This window comes from Cinclus cinclus, chromosome 4 (genome assembly GCF_963662255.1).
Source record: "Cinclus cinclus chromosome 4, bCinCin1.1, whole genome shotgun sequence".
NCBI classification, from domain to species: Eukaryota; Metazoa; Chordata; class Aves; order Passeriformes; family Cinclidae; genus Cinclus; species Cinclus cinclus.
Window position 1 is genome coordinate 16,044,058 of NC_085049.1, and position 17,361 is coordinate 16,061,418.

The following is a 17,361-nucleotide window of genomic DNA, read 5'->3' on the forward strand; positions in this document are numbered from 1 at the left end:
ATCTCTTGGAGAAACTTAAATGAAAATCAGGTTGATAAAACAAACTAACTCCTTGCTACATGCAGCTAAGCGTATGTTAGTCTTGGCTCTTTTCTCCAGTGTATGTTTGAATTTTCCTAGCTCAGCAAATGCACAGTACACAAAGCTCTACCTAACACATTCCACATGTATTTCTTGTCATGGTTTAGGGCTTATAAAGAAACCTTTTCATTTTAATTGTATAATTGATGAAAATTAATTACTCTGAGTTGATATGGAAAGCATACCCAATGAATTGTTTCATGCTATCTATCTGAGCCTTTCAAATGTTTAGATCAATGTCATTACTTGGTTTTTGCATTTACCTAAATTGTGACAGTAGTGTAGCTGTTGGGGTGTATAAACCTGAAGTAGGCTCCTTCTCTTCCTTCATATGAAACACATTTCAGAAATCCATGTAGGAAGTGGTTATTCTGTTTTCCTGGAACTTGACTGTGGTATACAAAGTTCTACAAAAGCTCTGAGTGGGAGATTTTTAACTGTGGTCATTGGTCTGAGAGGGGTTTAAGAGAACTCCGTTATTTAAAAAATGTTGTTTAGCTTTTTCAGGATAATTTACTAGGAGTATCTGTAGTTACGAGGAATTTTGGGATCTTCGTATTCCATGTAAAAGGGAAAATATTGCAGAAATGTGACTTTGAAAGAAAGCAGAACTTGTTCAGGAGTTTTCCCTGCTCCTCCCCCAATATTTGGTTTTGGGAGGAGGTTCTTCCTGCCAAAACTCCTCTCAGTGTTTCTAGAAATGTAGAAAACAGTTGCTTTATAGACTACCTCAGCTCTTGAATTAATGAAAGGCTTCTTTGTCCATAGATCTGTATTCAGAAAAAAAAAGTGTTTTAGTACAGAGTTTTAATAGAAAAATAAGCAGGAAAGAAGAGGTGGAGTTGAAAAGAAAATAATTATTACTTCTTACAGTGCTTTATTTTAAATCTGCATGAGCAGATGTGCAATGAGTTTTGAAGTGATGGATGCATAGTTCACTGTTAAGTTAGAGCTGTAAACTTTCAGCTTTTAAAAACAGTCAAAAGAAGTTTGCAGCAACCTGGGAGGCTGTAAGTAACTTCAACTGCACAGTCACCAGAGTGATAAATTACATCAGCCTACTTGCTTGCTCTGTTAGTAATGATTTCAGTCTCTGTGTTCTTTGTCAGTGGTGCTCCTGAAACAAGATATTTTAGAAAAGTGGATTGTGCTGTGTTTCTTTCCTGAGGGTAACATTTGGAAGTGGAGGTCCAGTTGCCAAATACTCAGTTCACATGTCAGTGTCTGCCCATATTTTAGTGGAGCATTGTCAAATAGTTTTTTTGAAGTAATAGAAGAGCAACTGATTAGCATTTATCAGCTGCATATATCCAAATCAATGGTCATTGCAGGCTGTTAGTGACAAGGACACCGTATTTTATCCTCAAAACTTAGAAAACTGGTAGCAATAGAACCTAACATGGTTTTCTGAAATTAAGATGAAGACATTGTGATTTATCCATAAGCCATGAGAGAGCAAAGGGAAATAATGTTGGCATCATTAGGGATCAGAGCTGAGCTGAATCTAATACCATCTGGTGTTTCTAAACCAAGAAGTTGTATGCCAGGTAGGTATGAACTAAAATAAGATATAGACAGTAAAAAGAAAGTCAAGAAATTTGGTTACCACCTAAGACAAAAGATTTCCTTCCCTTTGAAAGATTTTTAGCAAGGCTCCAGAGAAGAATGATAATATTCATGGAATGGTCAAATCTCTCCCTGAATGTGAAATTTTTAAATCTCATTTATATCTTCATGTCTCTATCTCATGACATTTTTATAAACTCTGTAGTCTAGTCTTCTGAGTAATCAATTTTGATCTTCCTTCAGTTTGACGTCTTTAAAGTGAAAGCCTCCATCCCACCCCCATCTCACAGATTTGTTGAGAGGTTTTTGATACACCTCTTCACTATTTGCAGATTGGAAATGTTTCAGTTGGTCACTAATCATCACATCCTGTAGTAATTGTCATCAGTGACTTAATTTCAGGTGGCAGCTGATTGCTTTGAAATAGTGACTCAGTGGTGTTTTTTTAATTGCCAGGCTGTTGGGTTTTTTTGTGTGTTTCTCTCATTTACACCCTTCTGTAGTTCAGTTTTCTTTTTCTACTTTAAGTGTCCTGTCTGAAAACACTACTCCCATTTAGCTGATAAATCCATAGAACAGAGAAAATATAAATTAGAAATATATATTAAAATGGATGAGGAGATAAATGGTGTAGCTGATGAATGATTTTTATCATTAAATGCTACTAATGGATTAGTTATTTGTGTACTTTACATAAAGTTCATTTGATGGTATCTGGGAACCTGCACGGCCTGCTCAGCAATAAGTAAAGAGAGGTTACTTTGCTCTTGGAATTTCGACTTCCATTTCTTTTCTTCCCTGCATAACGTAATAACAAGCTCATATTATTATTCAATATAATATGCTATTACCCTCACCCTCCAAAAAATCTCATCTAAAAGCATCTTGTAGTTGGTAGGGTTTCGGGATTTACTGTACCGAAGTTTTTCTCAGGTCTTTGCAAGAATCTGTCGTAGCTGTTTCAAACCCAGTTTATTTTCAAGTGCTTCTTCATCTGAGTCTTCTCACACTCACTCATCATGCTGCTGCTAGTGGGGAATTACTCTCTGAGATACCTTAAGACTGTTTAGTGATTATTGCATTAAATACTAACCACAGGTGGTGAGGATTTTGCTTTTACTCTAAAGCTTCACAGCAGAGGTTTTGATAATTTATCTCTCTCTGCAGCTTTTGACAGTGTAACAGAAAAGAACACTTAGGAATTTACCTCTGTTTCTTTGGAAATAGATCTCCCATGATGAGTAACAAGGAGCAGGACTCGGAATAGTTCATGGAATATTGAGATTGATTATCCTTAAATGCATTACCCTTCTTATGGCACAGAAATACTTATTTCTAATGGACATGGAGTGAAGGAGCAAGTGAGATTTTTCTAAATGTTTGCAAATTTTAGCATTAGGGATTTTCTTAGAACTGTTGTTTCAGTTGTGGATAGGATTAAGAATTACTTCTCTGCTCCAGAACATTTGTAAAAAAATAGATATGTAGAAGTAATAGATTGGATTTTCTGAGTCTGGGGAAAAAGAAATCACCTTCCTGAAAATACCAGCTGGATTTCCAGAGAGGATATTTCTGTGGAAGTGCCAAGCTTACCTGGTGTGCCCTATGGCAAATTAAATAATGGGTGTGTAAATCAGAATGTGTGGTGGACACATTTGGGTGTGGTGGAGGAAGAGCAATCTGACCCCATGGCTGTCTCTAGACTAAGATTAAGCACTGTGGAGCCAGAATTATTCTTAAAAAGAAAGATACTTTATTTTAAAAAGTAATTTTCTTAAAAAGAAAAGGAATTCCAGGGAATGTCTGAAATGCTTGAAATGTTTTTCCTCTGTTATCACAAAGGATAGTAGTAGAAATTCTGATCAGGGGGTTTCATCTCTTTGGAAGGAAGAGACCTGAAGAGGGAGATACAACTTTCTGAGCTAGCTGTGGTGCTTTTATCTCAAGACAATTCCTTGTGGGCAAATCAGCTGGTATGAAAATAAGAAATAAAGCATATGGCTATGCCTTCCTAGGGAAAGACAGTCACATTTGTTCACATGAATGTTGTGTATAATGCGTTTTGGACTCGGCCTTTTTTTGTGTTCTCTGTGTCTTTAGCAGATCTTGCATTTTCTCATTCTGCTTTATGTGAAATAGAGGTTCAAAACAAACCAACAACACACTTCACAGTAGAAACTTCTGTAGAAAGTACCTCAATGAAGTAACCTAGAAATAACCATAGCATTTCTGTATTTTGAAATGTTTTGTATTGGTTGGGTTTTTTGGCTCTGATGGGCACTCAAAAGCTTATTTTCATTTGCAGTTTAAGATCCTAAATGTGCCGATGTCTTCCCAACTTGCTGCAAACCATTGGAACCAACAGCAAGCAGAACAGGAGGAGAGGATGAGGATGAAAAAGCTCACTTTGGATATCAATGAACGGCAGGAACAAGAGGACTATCAGGGTAAGTAAATCAAGTATTTAGTTTTTATTTTCGGGGGGGCCTTTGTGGATCTGCAGAAAGCATTACTTGTGATGATTAGCAGCTGAAGTTCTAAATATTGATTTATAGTACTTATGGGAAACCTCTATTTTGTTTTTAGTTATTCATTTTTTCTCCCTGATCTATATACTTGAAGAAGTTTTTGTAGCTGTTCCATGAAAAGGAATTTTCAAGTGGGTCTCAAATATCAGCATTTCATTTATTTCGGGAAAGGGGAAGAACTGAGATGGTTCTTTTAAAACGAAGGTTAATCAAAATCAATGTGATGTTTACTGCAAGACAGTTGATTTGGATACAAGATGAATTCTGTGGAATTTAGGCTCTGCTTTTAAGCTATTAGTAGGTGTTTTAGATATCAATAATAATTAGACTTCTTAGTCTTGCTGAGACTTGAAAGTCCTGAGGTAATGTTCACCAGAAAAATACAAAATGTTACCTCAGCTTCATATTGCAAAGGTTCTGGAGTCCTCAAATCTGGAGCATAAGCATATATTAATACAATTAGGGTTTCATACAGATTACATGATTAATTGGTTTTTTGAAGTCATGCAAGTCAGGCATTTTGGAATCTGGGCAGATTGAAGCGAACAGTTAATTATTATAGCAGATCATACAGTCCCCAAGCATGTGCACTTGATGTGTTTAGCTGTTGGATGGTTTATTTTGGGTTGTGGTTTTTCAGATTTAACTTCTCTTGGTTTACTCAGATAGTAAACAAAGCCAGACCAATGAAACTGATGTCTTATATTACTGTTTCCTTTTAGCATCTCAAAAGATTTTGCTCAGCTTTTTTTTTTTTTTAAGATGTTGTCTGGGGGAATCAGAGTGTAAGTAGTTAATTAGCAGGAAATCTCATTTAAGGTATTTAGTGAAAGGTCATTGTTCATCAAGAAGTGGGAAATTAAGAGAGTTCTGATTTTAAAACACTATGGAATCCAGTACTTCTAGCAGAACTTTGATAGTTCCAGAACTAAACTTGTAATTGTAAAAAAGTGTATCTTCCAAAGTGAGTGTCTGCAAAGCTCTGAAGTGGTAATACAATATATTCTTATTGTTAAACATGGTAATTAGCTCAGAAACTTTCTGAGACACTGCTGTTATAAAGCCCACTTGTGAGAAAGTAAGAGAGGCTCTGGAATTAGCCATTTTAGGGCTTCTCTCAGACTTTTTGCAGCTTTTTCCTCATTAGATACTTGTGATATTTCTACTGATCAAGGCATTTGGGTTTTATACCCTATCATATGTCTTTGTTGATATCTGAAATGAACCTGTTTAATCCAGGATTTTATTGTGAGAAATTGTGCTTTTTATCCAAAAAATTATCATATTGATTTATTTATGTTGGACAAAATCAGACAACTGATATGAATTGATAACTGGAAATAGGCCTTTTTAATTTTCTCATAGATTTTTATTTTGTTCCTGTGTGTAAAGCAATGCAGGAAGGAAGTCAACACAAAAGAGAAAGGTTTTTCGTTTTGACATAATTGACATTCCTTTTTAAAACTGCTGGTGATGCATCTTATTAACCTGGGTAATATACAGAGTAAAACCAAACTAAGAGGGACCTTTTAATCAGGCTAAATTAAACAGTCCAAATTACATTCACCTTTGGAATAATTTTTTATTTAGATTTTGTGCAGCTGATTGTTATTTTTGAAGAGTCATTCTGTCTGTCACAAGTTGGTACCTACCCATTGAATGAAAGTGTTTGGTTTAAATTTCTGTTTCAAGCTTTGAAGTTATCAAGGGAGGAAGAATTCTCAATTTCTGGAAGAATGCCTCAGGGCTGTCCCAACGTTTTCACATATACTTGTTGTTCTTTTCATCTGCACAGGGTAGCTAGTATATGGAAATTCACCAATGTACTTCAAAGCAGTATCAGATAAAGATTTAAAGTTTCAGCAAAGCTTAGTATATTACCAACATTTTTTAATTTAAAGAACTCTTAGGAACTTGTGTGGTTCTCTAGTTTAGACTGGTACTTTTCTGTGCAGATTATTTTTTTCTTCACTAAAAAACAAGGTGGTTTGGTGATGTACTTTCAACCTAGAAAACACACTGTGCTCCCCTGCCATCTCTGCCTTCTATTACCTTCTCCAGTACTGAAGTTCCCAGTCCCATATTTCCTTTCACCTGCTGTGTGGAAAACGGAAGAGGCAGATGTGCACATCCTTGTGCATTCACTGCTTGCTGCTCACACCTGGCTGGCAGGGTACCCTAACCTGGTTTTCCTCCGCAGTCTCCTCATTGCCCCTGCAGCTCTCTCCTGGCACACGGGGACAGCGCTGGTTGTTGGGAAGGCTGATGCTTCATGATGTTTAAAAGCATGGACTGTCAGTGTGTTCAGGGGCTGCCTTTGCCACTGCTCAGTGAGTGTACAGAACATGAATACAGGGGTCACTGACTGCTGACACAGATATTGAGTATTAAATCAGTCACAGTTTCCCGGTTTCTCCAAGACTGGGTGGATAACTTTAGTGAACGTTTCACCTCACTTTGTAAATGGTCAGGGAACCTCATTAGTCCCCAGTTAGACCCCACTGAGAGCGGTGTGTGTGCAGCAGGTGATGGGTGTGTGTCTCCAATGAGATTACCAGAGACTGGAGAACCAGACAGAGCAGACTTTCAAATATAATCTGTTTAACAGCTTATTCCACTTTTCCCCTTCATTTATCCCATCTGTCTGTTTGCTGAGTAATGTAGATCCCTGCTCAGGTGGACTGTAGGAATACTTTCCATTAGATGCATTAACAGATTAGCAGAAGTTACCTCCTGTGATGTATCTGTAATTGTATTGGCTACTCAATAAGCATTAACTTTGCCTGGTAAGGAAACATTTTTTTAACCATTAAAAAATTAAATAAAGTTTTAGAAATTAAGTTTTACCAAATGCCAAAATACAATACTATCCTAGTTTAAATTGCCCAAAAGTTGGCTATCCAGGGCTAAACCGCATAGTGTGGGCTGCTTTCTGCACCCAAATTATTCCCAAGGATGATAAAGTGAAAAACTCCATCCGTGGGACAGCTGGTGCAATGTAGGTCAGCTGAGTCACCTTCTTCAGGTGCCTGACTTCCCCGGAAAAGGATCCAATTATGCCAAGCTTAGACTTAAATACCTGACTGGCAATGCCTAATTTTAGGACAGGTTTCTTGCTGAGTCTTTTAATTGGCAGCAGCCTTGTCCAGTTGTTACTATTCGGGGAGGTTTAATGCTGAGGCCACTCACGCTGCTGTGAGTCTTTGTTCCCGATCATTGGTGAAGAAAGTGGCAGCTGATGTGTTCAGAAAGAAAAGGTCGTAGGCCTTCTCTTGAGCATCTGTGATGAAAACCGTTCCTTCTGCAGGAACATCTGGAAATGCAAGTTTATATTGTGGGGTAGCTTGGTTTATCAAAGCTGTGGTTGCAATTTGTAATTTTTGTAATTAACTTCTGTGTAATAACTTGAGTGTTAACTCTATAGCAAAGTGTAAGTGTAAATGGCAGTGAAATGTGCATGTGCAAATTCCTGTGTAAAATGATGCGTAGAAAATGTATTTAACTTTCTTCTATTTACTTTTCTTCTGCCTGAAATCCCAGAAATGTTGCAGTCTCTGGCACAACGTCCAGCTCCAGCAAATACTAATCGTGAGCGACGGCCTCGTTACCAGCATCCGAAGGGGGCACCTAATGCAGATCTAATCTTTAAAACTGGTGGGAGGTAGGACAATCTTCCTTTAAATGTGGTAATTCTGGTTCTAGGCAAGTAATTACCTTCATAATTGAAACAGATAATGATCTCTGAAGTGAGTGTTTGGGCAGTCGTTTCCATTCTAAAGCATTCTCTTAAAATGTCAAGCAGTGTTTTGAGCTTCTAATAGTGTCTGTACCTCCCTGACAGTTTGGAAGCCAAAAGTTTATTTTTCAGTTGTGAAATGGCTGCTAGAATCTGAGCTTATTTTTGTAGGGGGAAGGATACAAGTCTGCTTTCTCCATGAGAGGGGGAGGGGATTTTTTTTTTTTTTTTAAATCTGCAGAAATTCTCATTATGGTCTTTCTGTGAGGTAAATTCGACAGCTATTCCTCTGTATTTGATGCCCTGAATGGAAAGTAAATATAGTTAAGGTGGGAAGACCGAGGAGAACTTTCAATTTATGGTGTGCAACAGTGTACCAAAACCAGCATTAACATGAAAATAATCATTCCTGATTGCTTAATAGTTGTTCCGAGGCTTTAGTATGTGTCTCTTCTCAGAGTAAGCTGGCAAATAAACCATTAAATTAGCCCCGAAGCACACATTTAAATAGGCAAAGTTTCGGGTGAAATGCAGACTTGCTTTCAGTTCCTCTTTGCTTTGCAAGTTCATTTTGAAGGTGGATTGATAGGAACAGTAACTGGGAAAGGAACAGTGTACCTCCTAATGGTGGATCTGTCTTTGTAAACTGCAAATACGTTAATGTAATGTACTATTTCTGTGTTCTAGTAGCATTTCCAACTTCTTCAGGGTACATATTTATGATCATTTGTTAATGTTCTGATGATCACTCACTCCATTGAGACCTCATAAAGACACTACATGTACAAAAAATAATACTTTTAAAGACTGCAGTTTATTTTAAATGTTTTTTTTTTAATGTAACTCAAGTGTGCAGTGCTTTCCATTTAGCTTTTTCATATCACTGTGGCCTAATGCCGTTTTAGGAATACAAAGTGTTCAGTTACACTGAATTGCCACAATACTTGAAGGTGTTTCATGAGCAGCTGCAGCTTTGTTTTCTTCAGGCACAAGCTGCGTGCTGCAGTTATTCTTGAAGTACAACAGTCAGACCAGTAGATGTGATATCTGTAGATTTCTTTTAAATTATTTTCTTTAGAGAACTTTTTATATTCTGATGTTGTAGGGAAAATATAATTTAGGACTTCACTGTGAAGTAGGTCAGATGTTACCCAGCAGTTTGAATAGTTTGCTTATTCAAGTGCCATGCACTTGCAGTTCTAATGTAATTTTGTATTATGGAGTTTACTCTTTGTTCCTTTTAATCCATAAGCTCCTTGGAGCAGAGACCAGGAAGTTTGTTTGAGCAGGTATATTTTATTTCTTGTGTACTGCAGTGCTCTGGCAGTCGTGCATCGGTCGAGCCATCTCAGCCTGCAGGAAGGAACTAGTACTTCTCCTAATTCCATTTATTTATTGGAGACTGTGGGTCCACCAATGGATTCCCACTGGCACAGATTGTCTGTTGCCTACATTCTTAGAGCCTCTGATTTGTAGGATGTATTAAAATTGTCTTCTGACTTTAAAGTCATAACTTTAAACACTGCAGTCTCTGCATAGACCCCCCCCTCGTGCTTTGTTAAAAAGTTACCCTGTGGATTCTGAGGATGCTGGAGGATCTTGCTGACCAGATAGAAACTGAACTGTTAATTTTAATATCTGTGTATAAGAGGCTTCACATTCCTACCTGGTAGAACAATGGTCTAACACACGTTATCACTTCCATGAGGACACTGTGTTGTGTTGTCGCTGCTTCTTTGTACATGAGCAAAACTGAAATGTTATTTTCTTGCAAAATAACTTAAATTTACTGGAAATAATAGTTTGCTGCTTTCTTCCAGGCATACAACTTTTTGTTTTAAAATTCTTGAGGTTAGGGATAAATTAAGCAAATAAATCTCCTGGTTGATTCTGCTGTAAGGTACAATGTGACAGGTTCTGATGCCTGAGGAAGGAATGAGGCCTTTCTTGCATTTCAGGGAGTGTTGACACTATAGAAATTCATTTGTTGTTTTTACCTTTGCATTTCTGTTGCTAAACATGCCCTAAGCACTGTGTTTCAAATACCTTTTAGGAAGTTAAATCCAAATCTTCCCATTGTAACGGTTAATTTCAGAAATTTATAAAGATAGAGTTGGGTTCTTCCATATGTTTTTGGCCTTGAACAGCTGGATCTCACTAAGCAATTAGCTCTCTGTATGTTTAAAAAGATACATCTTCTGCAGTTTTTATTTTATTTTTCCTCTGTTAATGTCCTTGTTCAGTACTAAAGTAAATGCAGTGAGATTTGGAAGCTTTGACAGATTTCTTATTATTTAGTATGTGCAAAATGCTGTAACAAAAATTGGAGTTTATTCCTATTTGTTTGGAATTGGCTGCTTGTATTGCCTCAGCTTTTGATACCTGCTTATCCTGTAAGCAGGAGATTCTTTCTGCGACTTGTACATTTAAGGATGACTGGCCTTAAAGATAATTTACTGTGTCTCCCTTAAAAGTAGGGTTCCTTGATTTGCTTCAGCAGAACTGGGAAGAGAGCACTTTTCTCTCTTGCCTCCAGTTCTGTAGCATCTGTGTTAGGAAAGGCCTTTGGCTCTCAGGCTATTAAACTACTACTTTCAGGAAACACAAAATTGGCTAAAGTAATTTTTATTGGTGATGGAATGATCATAAAAATAGACTTTTACCATTAGGAACAGCTTCTTAAAATATAAAGTGGTTTTCCTTTGTTTAAGAGGATTGAGATCCATTAAATGGCTTGGTTTTAAAAGTGAAATGAAAATAACCACATTATATTAAATAATTTTAAAAACATTGATTGCCAAGACAGTTAGATTTCTCCTTGTAATTTTTCTGTTGAGAAGTGGGGCCTTACCAAGGATTTTATCTTGTTAGACCTCTCATTATTAAAAGAAGTAGCCTCAAAATTTGTTGCTGTTTTGAAAGTATAGTACAGGGCCTGCCTGTGTCCAGAGTTCCCCTGTGGATGCAGGTATAGGCTGGCAAGCCAAATCATATTCAAGTTAAATGGTGATCTCAGGTCTTCTGTTTACATTTGACTCTTAATTCTCTTTAACCCATTTAATAAAGAAAAATGAAGCATAACAGTAATAACAGGATGCTGGGATTTTATTAGCTATATATTTTCATCATAAAGAATATTGCATTAATGCTGAAAAATCAGAGTTTGGATAATAAGAAGAAATGTGAATTTAACATGATTTCCTGTTTCAGCTGCTGGACCAACACAATTCATACATCACCTGTCATGAAATTGATGCATTGACAATACTGCTTTATGGAGCTTTGAATTCACTTCCTACTGAGATGAACCTTTCAAACACAGCTAAGAAATGCCAGACCCCTTTTCAGTTATTTCATGGGAGGGAAGCAAAGGGAGGAATATGGGAGAAGGGCTCCAAATCTTGCAGCTGCTTCTGGTGGACTGCACTGGAGCTGAACAAAAAAGAATAGAAAAGCCTCAGGTGCTTGCCTTGGCAGGATGGTGCTTGTTGAGCTCTGCAAGCTGGGTCTAAGTCTAACCCAGACAGCAAAGTGGGAGAGATAGCTGATCACAGTTCAGTTTAAAGGGAAAGGAAGGCAAAGTTGTGTTTATAAGCCATGCTCAGTTTGAAAGACTCCTGTGTTTGAAAAGGTTCTTTCAATATAAATAACAACAACTACCAAAAATCCCTGCAGCTTTGTGGCCCTCTGGGAACCAGCTCCCAATCCCCAAAACACCTCCCTGCTTCCAACCCACTATACACAGTGACTTTGATTTCACTTTGTCAGAGCATTTAATTTTTGATGGCTAGATGAGAATGTAAAATAACTTGAGGAAGTTAAGATTTGCTTACCTAGGCAAGTCCAGCTTTTGTGGTTTGTTTGAATTTTGATGTTCACAGTATAGAATGTGATAAGTCAGATGTGATAGATTTTTAATGAGCACCTTGGTGTTTTCTGTTTCTTATTCGTGGTTTTGGGTGATTAGGGGAGAGAGAGAACAAAGAACATGGAAGCTGAGATTAGCTGAGAAGAGCAAAGCAGGGAGTGAAGTGGGAAAGGAGGTGTTTGGAGCTGGAAATTTGTGAGGAGATTTGTGAAGAAATGCAGCACTGCAGAAATGCACAGTGTTGTGGATTGGAGGACACCAGGGGATTAGGGATAAGTGTGAAATCCAACTTCAAAGGTCTCACATGTCAAGAAATAAAGAGATTTTTGTGATCTTGTGATGTCAGCAACGTGCAGAAAGGAGTTGATTATTGATATTCTCCTGGGCACTTCTCAGTTTAAGCTATAAAGTTGTGTTGCTGACTGAGCTGTCCCAGCTTCACCCATGCCATGGGTTTGTGATTATTTCATAGCCTGTGGTGTGATGTTTCTGTGTGTTTTCATGGCTTCTAGTTTTCTGCTCCAGCCGTGGTTTGTGGCAGAGGTTCTGTGTATTTCCCTGTCAGTCACAGGTAGGCAGTGTTAATGCTCGGCAGTGGCGTGAGAAGCTGACTGTATGAATTTCATACAAATTAATAATGTGTCAGTGGCAGGAAGGGGAGTGTGGGAGGAGACTGCAAAGAATTGATTCGTTTTACACATAGAGCACAAGATGGTTTTAATCACGTGTGTACTGAGTTTGACCTTACCAAATGCAGGTTTGGATTAAGTTTACTAGGTTGGACACAAATGTGAAATACCTGGTTTGGGAAAAACTACTGCTGCTATTTTTGGCAGCAGCATGTCTGTAATCCCCTGTAACAGGGGTTTGCCACCAGCAAATACTGGTAGCTGCTGGTTTGGGTGAGAGTCATTTTGACAAAGTTGGAGACATGTAGCCAGTCACAGCCTTTTTCCTTCCCTCCCCATCAGCAGTAGAATTATTTTTTAAGGGGAGATTGAGAGTTAAAATCATGGTCCTGCAATTCAGTGATGTTTGCCCTTGGTTGTAACATTCTGCAAGTGAGATGTCAGTCTACTAAATAAATAAAAATTCAAGTTCTTTTCTATTGAAAGCACACAGCCAGTGTTCTGATGTTGACAAAGAACTGGAATATTACATTATGTAACAGTAAACGGTGGTTAAAACCAAATAATAGAATCAGTGCTGCAGTGAATTCTAATGATGCATCAACTTGGGACTTCCTGGCAAAAATACACAGCATTTTTATATAAACAAATACTGGATATTAGAAAAAAGCAACACATACAAATACAAAATTAGTGTGAAAGCTTCATCTGGTACAAGAGATGCAAAAATGACTATGTCCAGTTAAACATATCTGTAGGATTTTTCTTGCAAGATCTTCAGTAAAAACAAGGTTTAGATCAAATGAATGTTGAACAAAGACTGGAGGATTATGCACTGATGTAAAGAAACATGAACTGTTGTGTTTGCACGATAAAAAAACCTGGGTCTGTAGCCCTGGAGCTTTCTTGGAATTGTAAATGTTGAAGCTTTGTTTTGCTGTCTGTTATTAATTTTAATTTGCAGCCTAAAATCAGCTGAAAAGGAGCCCAGATGTAGTAACTGCATTGTGCTGAAGTTAGTGACACTGGGGTGGCCTTACTGCTGCATTGCCCTGGTCTTGCTGAATCCTCTGCCTACAAACTGGTGTCATTCTTCAATGCATTTGTATGTTCTTTAGAGAATTAAATGTGACTTTTTGTGGGTACAGGTGTGTTTCATGAACAGCAGATGGTGGAAAATTTAAATGCACCTGTTGACCCTAAAAATGGTTCTAACCAATAACTTGCCTGTAGAAAGCCCTTTGCCACATTTCTGCAGAGCTTCTAAGCTTTAAGAAGCTGCCCAGAAAGATGAAAACTATTTACAATAACTCATTTTTTCAGCTGTGCTTCAGTAGTTCAGCATCTCATCTGGGATGATAAGGTGCAGATTATCCCCTGCTTTTGTCAGGTGTGGTCTTTTGAAATGGTTGTGCAGAAAAGAGAAATATGTAACTTCCTGTTAGAGGGTAAAAGAGTATCAGAATGAGTGGCAGCTGCTCTGGGGGCTGCTCACCCCCAGAGGTGTGGGCTCCTCAGAGCGATCTGATTCCTCTCTCCGCTCTTCCCGCAGGAGACGCTGACCCACCGCCAGTGTCATTTCATTAGGTCCTGTATCTCTGGTGTTGTGGAGTCCTCCAGCGATTAAACGAGAGCAGTGGACACATCTCAGCATGTCAGTCTAGAGCATTCAGAACCGAAACCTCGGACAGGCTGGGGCCGTGGGGCACGAAGAGCAGCCTCCCCTCTCCTCCCCCATCCCCCCAAAAAAAGCTTTTTGTTACGGGAACCGCGTTGAGGGTCAGTCTTCTCATAGGAGCAGAAGGAAACGAGCGAGATGGGGAACTTGACCTGCGAGCAGCTCGGTGAGAGCCGGGAGCAGCCTGGAGTTCAGACGATTACACTGGAACGGGGAAGGGCCTTTGGCAGCTCAGCCTGCAGGGAAATAAAGCTCTGAACTCGCCGCAAGCTACATTGTCTCCGACTCGAGCACTTGGTGTTAGAAGGATGTTCTTTGGGGGCTGCGAATCTACAGTAGAAAAACATAGAGCAAACGGCAAAATCCAGAAGAAAAGCCTGCTGAGTAGGATAACTTCTCAGACACTCCTCAGTGAGGATGTTCTTGGTTAAGGAAGAGCCTTTTGCTGCCAGATGTGCCAGAAAGGGAGTGGGGAGGGGTGAAAAACTGAAGAGCCAAGGAGGTAAAATGTCTGCTAAAGTTTAAAATAGAAAGTAAAGTTGATGAACACGGGGTGTTGACTCGTACTGCTTGGAACAGCCTGACACCAGCTTAAGGACAGGGATATAGTTGAGCCCATTGTATGTATCATTGAAAACCAAAATGTGCCAGTCAGCATAACAGGAGGATGTCAAGGAGTGGATCCAAATATTCTGTTGATCTTCATGGGTTGATAAGCCTCTGTGTCTATTAAAAGAAACAAAAAAGTTAAAAAAAAAAAAAGGTTTAAGTCTGGAAACAAGTAGAATTTTTATTTTTTTCTAAGTAGAAATGAGGTTTCTTGGTCTGTTTCTGACAATCTGTTATTTATTAGCATAGGGTTTTGTTTGCTTTCAGGTAGAGGTAGTTCATTGAGGTAAAGAGCCCATCTGTATGTTACTACTAATTCTTTTTTCTAGCTCTTTTAAAATCCTTTTTACCACTGGTTTTGGTTTCTGCATGTAGGAAGAGACTTGTAAAATTGTAACATTTCATACAGAAATGCCGCCAGATCTTCACCAGCTTCAGAAATCTGACCTTTGCCAATGCTGCAATAAAGTGTTGTAACTTAGACTCAGTGTCCGCCTCTTGACATTCACTTTGTTCTTTGGAAATGATGATTTGAAGCATTTGTGGTGTATTGTGGGCTGTAGTTTGGATGGGAATTCCAGGTCTCTGATTCAAGTCTTAAGTGATTTTTTTTCATATTGTTTTCTTTCCACATGAAATTCATGGATGTGTTTATTAATCACGTTTCTAAATCTGAGCTCCTCCAGGAACGTCTCCTACACCAGTATTACCATATCCACTGGTCAGATGTAACCTCCACTTCTCCAAAGAACAATGCCTACCAATTCCTAATAGCAAATTAAGCATCTAATTGTGGTTCAGACTGGAGTCAGCTTCCTTTTCTCAATATGTTGCTTAGTTTCAAAGGCATTTAATTTATCCATATTGAGTAATTGCATAAAAATTAAATATTAGCTCTGTGTTGTATGTGTCAGTCCAATACCTTGGATGGAATTGGGAGGAATGGAAATGTCTTTATAAAATTATTTGCTAAAAATAGTTTAGGGTCAGCTGGGGATTTTCCTGACTTCAGACTGAAATAAAAAAACAGTTCAGTGAAGCCTTCTGAAGTTTAATTTTAAAATTAATTATTCTAATGTTGTGTCGAATAAAGCCTCAACGGTCATTGTGAGTGAAATAATCAGGGTTGAGTGCACAGTGACAAACGTTTTAGCAGGGCCTGTTGCAGTAGGGCAAGGAGTTGTGGTTGTAAACTAAAAGAGGGTTGACCTAAATTAGATATAAGGAAGAAAATTTTTACAGTGAGGGTGATGAGACTGGCACAGATTTCCCGGAGGTGGTGGATGCTCCATCCCTAGAAACATGCAAGATTTCAACCTGATTTATTTGAAGCTGTCCCTGCTCATTGCAGGGGTGTTGAACTGGGTGACTTGTGGAAATCCTTTCCAGTGCAAAGCATTCCATGGTACATAGAAAAAAAACAGTTTGCATCCACTTTATTCCTTGCCTTCCCATGTGCTGACCCCACATCTTGTGGTGTGGCTGGATGCTGCTCCTGCTGCTTGCACAGCAGTTTCACCACCTGATCCATGTGCAGGTTCATGCTGCAGGGATTGCATGGCTCCCTCTCATGCCTTTGGAATCCTTTGCCTTCCTTTAGAAGGTGTTTAATTGTCATGTGTGCAGCCTGAGATTGATACAGAATGGGTAATAGCCTCTATTTTGGTCAGTGTCTGTTACCTATGAATATTGCTGCTTTACCCAGATTACATTATGTTTATTTTAATTAATGAAATTATGTTTAATGTCATTGCTTCTCTTTCCCTGCAGTGCAGTGACCCACAGATGTGTCTGGTCACTGGGGAAGTCATCCCAAATTCAACTTGTGGCACTGTTGCATGGGGCAGAGGATGTTCCCTGGGAGCCTTTCTCATGGGATGCTGGTTGAAGGTGCTTTTGCAAAGAGCATTTCTGCAGAAATGTTCCTGAATCTGCAAGCAAGGAGTTAAGTCTGGGAAAACATATGTAGATGAAGGAGAAACTGTTTCATGTCCTTGATTACGTAAAAGATTTCTGTTATCTTATCATTCTGTGGAAAGAATTTGGGCTAAAGTCAGGCCCTGACATTCAGTCAGGGTTGTCCTCACTGATGTGAGGCTCCTCGAGCTCACAGACAAAGTGTGCTATAGGTTTGTACTCAACAACTGTGCCTCAGTTTTTGATGGTAACTTCTCCCACATCTCTCAAGCCTCCAAAGCTCATGGCAGGGACTTGGGGGAATGAAGTCCTTCTTATCATGGGACACAGGTTTGTGACCGCCTGAGGAACCTGAATGTTCCTGACAAGATGGTCTGATGCCATCCCAGGCTCCTGTGAGGGGGCTCTGAGCAACCTAGTCTGGAACTGGAAGAGCTTTAAGGTCCTTCCAACCCAAACCATTCCATGCTTTGTGGTGCATCACTTGAAAGCTTGTTGGAGCTGAGGTGCTATGTTGGCCCTTGCTTGAGGATGGAGCCAGGGTGTCTGGGAAGCTCTGGAATTGGAATTTGACCCAGGGATGTCAGTACTCACAGGCAACACCTTGAACTCCAGCTGATGCTGTGGGGCTTCTTTCTCTATCTGCAATGATGTAATGTGATTAAAAACAAGGTCTACATCTTTTTTTTTCATGAATTGCTGAGTTTGCAGACTTGCTGTAATCTCAACTTCCCAGGCCTTCAGCATAA

General features: G+C 38.9%; 1 protein-coding gene across 6 annotated transcripts in view; it reads left to right on the forward strand.

The window, feature by feature from the left end:
* Positions 1-15,178, forward strand: part of UPF2 (UPF2 regulator of nonsense mediated mRNA decay) — a 52,549-nt gene extending 37,371 nt beyond the window's left edge. For 5 of the 6 annotated variants that reach the window (XM_062491695.1, XM_062491697.1, XM_062491698.1 and 2 more), the window contains exons 20-22: positions 3,953-4,094; positions 7,716-7,836; positions 13,961-15,178. In XM_062491695.1, coding sequence (XP_062347679.1) covers positions 3,953-4,094; positions 7,716-7,836; positions 13,961-13,970 — 273 coding nt within the window. In that variant the 3' untranslated portion in view covers positions 13,971-15,178. Of the gene's footprint in view, positions 1-3,952; positions 4,095-7,715; positions 7,841-13,960 lie in introns of those variants that run through there. The other variant, XM_062491701.1, reaches the window with a different exon arrangement.
* Positions 15,179-17,361: the final 2,183 nt, after the last annotated feature.